The 5649-nt window shown below is 38.2% G+C and overlaps 2 protein-coding genes across 2 annotated transcripts in view; one reads left to right on the top strand and one right to left on the bottom strand.

Annotated features, from left to right (window-relative positions):
- tomm7 (translocase of outer mitochondrial membrane 7 homolog (yeast)) overlaps positions 1 to 1293 on the top strand; it is a 4145-nt gene extending 2852 nt beyond the window's left edge. The window contains exon 3 of the mRNA XM_023412102.2: positions 891 to 1293. Coding sequence (XP_023267870.1) covers positions 891 to 906 — 16 coding nt within the window. The 3' untranslated portion in view covers positions 907 to 1293. The remainder of the gene's footprint in view (positions 1 to 890) is intronic.
- A 464-nt stretch (positions 1294 to 1757) lies between these two features.
- Positions 1758 to 2944, bottom strand: LOC111659317 (interleukin-6-like). The gene is made up of 4 exons (XM_087175562.1): positions 2747 to 2944; positions 2563 to 2651; positions 2322 to 2465; positions 1758 to 2096 (listed from the first exon to the last, which is right to left on the bottom strand). Exons 1-4 carry the CDS (start codon positions 2919 to 2921, stop codon positions 1884 to 1886), a joined length of 621 nt encoding a protein of 206 aa, XP_087031688.1. The 5' UTR covers positions 2922 to 2944; the 3' UTR covers positions 1758 to 1883.
- Positions 2945 to 5649: the final 2705 nt, after the last annotated feature.

Genomic DNA, 5649 nt, shown 5'->3' with positions numbered 1-5649 from the left:
CCCCCCCCCCCCCCCCCCCCTTAGATAAGTTTGCATAGTGATTGACTTTGTAAGTACAGTTCTCACTCACAAAGAGATCTAACCCTTTGTATGCCACCTGGTAACTATATTTACAACATACTGTAACCATTTTCCTTCCTACTGTCACCGTCTTCAAAGACCGGAAGTTCAGTAGTGTACGTTTTGTGTTTTATAGTGATGACAGTGACATACAGTATGATACAGTGGGAAAGAAGCTGACTGCTATGTTGTGGTTTGCCTTGTGTGGGTTCATTGTAGTGTGGTTAGTTACTTTACTTACAAAACCTGTGCTTGACAGTCCCTTAGACATGCAAATTGATCCAGTATCGATGACGCCAGCATTGTCTTCACTTTATCATCATCATTTTAAATATTTATTACTTTTAGTTAAGACAGAAAAACAACACACTTATACATAAAATAATTTCCTGCTTTACCAAAAGTTTCCATTTATCTTTGTATATTCATCCATATTAAAGGAATTAAACATTTGACCTCTAGTAAACAAAGTTTAAAACAAATTTGTCTCCTTAACACCTCGAGCTTCTGACACCTGTAAATCCTGAGCATCCAGCTATTTGTAGTGAGCAAGATTACTTGAAATTACTTAATGTACTCAAAACATTGCAGGCAGTAACTGGAAAAGATATGGTTAATATCTTATTGTGTGTCTGTGTTAGCGCATGTGTATACAATGTACACCACATTAAACCCCTTGAGATGTACCATTTTGTTGTCAAGGGGATTTCTTCGGTTCGTGATGGTGAATCTTTCATGAATATAAAAAAAAAAAAATGGATAAACTTTCGAGGGCATCTTTGGTGTCTTTGGAAGTCAACTTGAACCTTTTATTTTATTCTTTTCTCTAGTTTGCTTTGGGGCTGATGAGCATCTCCACATAGCCAATCCCCTCTCCTCTTCAAGACCATGTGACGCACCTGTCTTGGAAGTCTGGGAAAGGGACATTATTTTTCACTTTCCTCTCCACAAATCATACTGTCCAATGTCTGAGAAGTGATGAATAGATGTTATCTGTGGTGATATTCTGTATGGCAAACAGCCATATGGATAGTGTTGGCAACAGGGATGGAAGATATTTGGATAAACAAAATGGAATCAAGCCTGTTCCTGAAAGTATGTTGTGCTGACTATCAGTTGGTATTTTGTTTATGAATGTATGACACCGATGTTAGGATATACCATTCGTTCCATGTTTTCCTCTTTTTATTTGTAATTTAAAGTTTCAGAAAATAAATCCTTGACAAAATGTCACTTTTGTCTTTTCTTTATCTTGATTGAAAAAAAAAAAAAAAAAAAAGTTAGAAAATGTGTTGCCTCTTAAATGTGGAAGGTGTTGAAATGAAGAAACTTGCTTCTTTTCTATGCAAATCTTTTAAATTATTATTTATTAAGTCACTCACTGGTAGCATGTGTTCAAAACACAGCTTAGTTTGCAGTTTACACATGATAATTAATAGCTAACAGTAATATAAATAAAAAACAGTTTACAAAAATAGATGATAAAATTATTTATTTTTTATTTATTAAAAACAATTAAAGTAACAGCAGAAGAGTCAATTGTCACAATCCACAAATGAATCGACATCAAAATCATTCTATCAAGTACAAATTGTATTTTCAGTGCAAGTATCACACAGTCATGGATTTTCCTATGACCAATAAATAACTTTTCACCAAGTATAAATAGGTTAAATAAGAGATGCAGTAGTGGGTGATTCAAGTTGTCAGGCGTACAATATTAAATACAATACATTGCTATAGAGTCACCACACCTACTGTTAGTGCACTCACTCTGAGAAGAGTAACAGTGTTAACACCATCTGGTTATCTGAGGCATTCCTTCACAACTGAGTTTTAGTAGTGCCCTGTTTGTAATATTTAGGCATCATTACTTGACGAATTTTTCGTCTGTTATCACAAAGGAATTGACGGAGTTGCTGCAGGATGCTGAGTGTGGTCATCCTTCTGTGGAAAGCATCAGGGTTGTTTACGTGCTGCAGCAGCTGCTCCTCCTGGAGGCTGGTCAGCACTTTGACCTTGCCAGGTTTCCCCATCTGAGGGGCAGAAGCAGCAGTGGTAATATATGAGTAAGCAGTGTTGTGTCATGGTAATACATCTAAGATGTAACACAAGAGCGAACATTACAAAGTCCTTTACAATATGATATTAACATGTCGTAAGTATCCTGTCATGTATCATGTACAAAAAGGGAGCCAAATCAAAAGCTATAACATACAGACCCCCCCTGTGTGTGTGTTCATGCAGCACATCAGACCTACCTCTCCTTTGATCTGGCTGATCAGGCCCTGGCTGTTGTTTCCAACTTCTGAGAGGCTTGAACTGTTGGGGTACTCCTTCTCCACATGCTTTAAAAGAACCACGTAAGTTTCAAGGCCTTCAGCCACCCAGCGGAGACAAGCTTCCTGAAGAGAGGAGAGAAGATCACTCGGTGTTCAAATGAACCTCATCACCTGTGTGTTTTATCAGTGTAACTGAAGCAAAGAGGAGGAGACCTACTACCTTGTTTGAGCTAGGGCACTTTGCAGGAAGTGAGGAGATTTTATATTTGACCAGAGAAGATTCTGTTACTTGGAATCCATCTTCTTCACCTACCTTTGGAAAATAAATGTAAAAATTGATAATTACTCATCTAAGCAACGGCAAAAATACCATAGTCCAGATAAGTTCCTGAAGGATAAAGCACTTACCTCCTTGATGAGACCTTCGAGTTGATTAATGATCAAGTCCCAAACCTGGGAGCCACTCAGGGGGGCAGTGGGCATCCCATCCTCCTCACCTGAGGTGTCACCTGCCGGACTGTTGGTGGGCTCAATTTCAACTGGAGCTCCGAGACCGCACAGCAGCAGAGCTGCCAGCATCACTGCTGAGACCAAGCAGGCATCTGTCCAGAGAGGAAGAGCATGAATGACTGAATGAATAGAAAGAGGAAGAAACTCAAGAAACATGCGCACCACAGGCTGCAAATCACTTACTGTGTGTAGAGGGCATGTTGCGCTGCTGGGAAGCACTTGTTGAGTTTCCACTGATGCTGATGGCTGTCAGGGCCAGAAGGAGTTGCCCTTTCTTAGCGATGGGCTGTCATTTTATATTCTTCAGTTTGGAGGGATTTCCCAATATGTCTATGCTAAAAGCAGGAATTAATAGTATGTGTCAAGCATCCGGTCTGTGGGATACGTTAGTGGTTGGTGATTTTGATGAAGATGGTCAGAATGTTCATCTTCAGTAAGATCAGGGATAAAACCTCATGTACAAGAAAATCCCTATGATATTTTTTTTAAAGGGAAAATCCTCTCAAAACCAAACATTTGCATATAACGGTATTCCAATAATGTGTGATGGTAAAATCAGTATCGATTGATGAGTGAGGAAAAGTCAAATTTACGGTGGATTTTTGGATTTTTAATTTTTAATTTTACTAACAAATTGGGGGATTCGTTTTAGTTACTTCCTCAAGCCTTTCTTCCCCAGTAAGCAACCCTTGTGTGATCGTTTCATCAGCCTCACTTTCTGATGAAATGATGTGTAAATGTCACACAGGTAGGCCCATATATTCTTTATTTAATTCAGATAATAACTTAGAGGCATGTGAAATATAAAATTATAAATGAAAACAAATGTAACTGTTGCATATGTTTTTTTCCTCCTGCAATCAGTGATTTTCTTGTTTCTTCACAGTGATGTTCTTCCTGTTCAAGTGTTAGGTGTGAGCTTGATCGATAGAATTAATAAAAGGATGAGGTAGTTCTTTTAATATCCTGATCACACAGCCCAGAAGATCATGTCGGAAGTGTAATTGATTTTGAATATATTAGTCAATAATATGATCATCTGATGTTTTCCACTTTTTAATATGATAGCCTATCCTCACTGGTCAGGGTCCTGTCAACAGCTTCACCTGGAATTTTTCAGTCTGATGATGGTTTGTCTGGGTTTAAATGGCTTTTAAACTGATTATTTATGCTGGTGCATTCAAGTGTTTCAATTTAATGCTACTTTATTCTTCTACTTCACTACATTTCAGGGGGAAATATTGTACTTTGTACTCCACTACATTTATCTGACAGCTAGCTACCAAAGTCTGATTAGGATTATACATACTACATTATTCCAGATCAAACCAGTGCTTGCCAACCATTTTAGATTACGACCTATTACAAAAGAGCAGCGTGTAGTTGGGAATCCATGTTATGTTTCAGATTTGTGAATAAGTATTTGGTAATAGTTCTACTAAAGAGACAACTCCATCCCTTTAAATAACCAATTGATGCCCAAAGGTCAAATGATTACATATTTCCCAACAAACGCAAAAAACATCAAAATATGAATACACATTTGTTTCACAATTTGTTTTTTTCCCTTCTCCTCTCCCATGTATTATATCGTGACCCCCTCAGATTTATCCTTTGACCCTTTGGAGGGGGCCTGAACCTTAAGTTCAAAACAAGCCTCTTAATGCTAGCTTCACCTGGACAAGCGTGCTAGCTAGTATAATGCTGCCTACACACTAATGTATCAACAACCTAATTAATGTCACATATATCAGTCATATTGGACATTTTAATGGAAAACATAACGTACATTTTGTTGACAGTGCTTTTGTATTTTTACTTAAGATTTTGACAGAGATGGGGACTCATGTTTGCGACCTGCACTCAATTGTACTAAGGTACTACACCGAGTTATACCGAACTTGGTTAGGTTATGGAACATGGGCTTTTAAGAACCTGCTACATTTTGGGGCAGATACGGAGTATCTCCCGTCGTTTAATTTTTTTCTAGGAATTGCGGTGCATGTCGGGGAGTGCCACGGTTGGCTAGGGCAAGAGAGAGAGCAAGACTGAGAGACAGGAAGAAGGAGAGAGATGACGCTGTGTCCGTGGTGATCCTTCCAATGGAGCAGGCTCAGCGGCTATCATCTTCCCCTGCGGCAACAAGCAGGAGCAGAGTGAGTTCAGGACCACAGCTCATGGTGAGTCGAGTTTTTCAGAATAAGCAGTAGGCTCAGGACATCAGGTATCTAGTTTTATATAGCAAGATAATGTTGTATTGTTTCGTTTTCTGCTGTTGTTTTATCAGAAATTCTAATATGAAGTACTCAAAGTCTGTGATTAGCTCAGATCTACAGAATTTTATTAAAAGTCCCATAATTTAAAAAGTAAGATTTCCATGTCTGTTGATTATAAAGCAGGTATAAGTGCTGTTTTAAACACTGTGAAATTATCAAAACGCTAAATCCTTGGAGAAATGCATACAGTCCATATTCAGAAACAAACAATTAGGACCTACATGAATTTGTGATGTCACAATGAAACAGTCACCACGCTCAGCTATGGCCCCAGCACGGCCATGAAATCTGCTATAGTCTTTATTAAGGAATCTTACTAATGTTTTGTTTGGCTGATCTTTTCAGCTTCTCATCTTTTGCCGACCCTTTTGCCTAATGGGTGAGTTGATGAGAATCAGTTCAGTCATCTTCTACAAAATGTTTTCAAGAATCCGATTAACATTTGTTATTCTCTACACTGTACAATTAAGAAGTTAAGAAAATATAGTAGTAAGTTAAAACAGTCAAAACATATATTGTCG

The sequence above is a fragment of the Seriola lalandi genome, unplaced genomic scaffold, assembly GCF_002814215.2.
Source record: "Seriola lalandi dorsalis isolate HSWRI2012SDOR001 ecotype SW California unplaced genomic scaffold, Sedor1 jcf7180002054476, whole genome shotgun sequence".
In the NCBI taxonomy this organism is placed as follows: Eukaryota; Metazoa; Chordata; class Actinopteri; order Carangiformes; family Carangidae; genus Seriola; species Seriola lalandi.
Note: the sequence above shows the minus strand (reverse complement) of the source record. Positions and strands in the feature narration are given on the sequence as shown.

Coding starts and splice junctions, on each gene's coding strand:
- LOC111659317 (XM_087175562.1), bottom strand. CDS start 2,921: ATGCTGGCAGCTCTGCTGCTGTGCGGTCTCGGAGCTCCAGTTGAAATT. Junction 2,652..2,746: donor AGGTCTCATCAAGGAGGTAA/GTGCTTTATCCT, acceptor TTCCAAAGGTAG/GTGAAGAAGATGGATTCCAA. Junction 2,466..2,562: donor AGTGCCCTAGCTCAAACAAG/GTAGTAGGTCTC, acceptor TCCTCTCTTCAG/GAAGCTTGTCTCCGCTGGGT.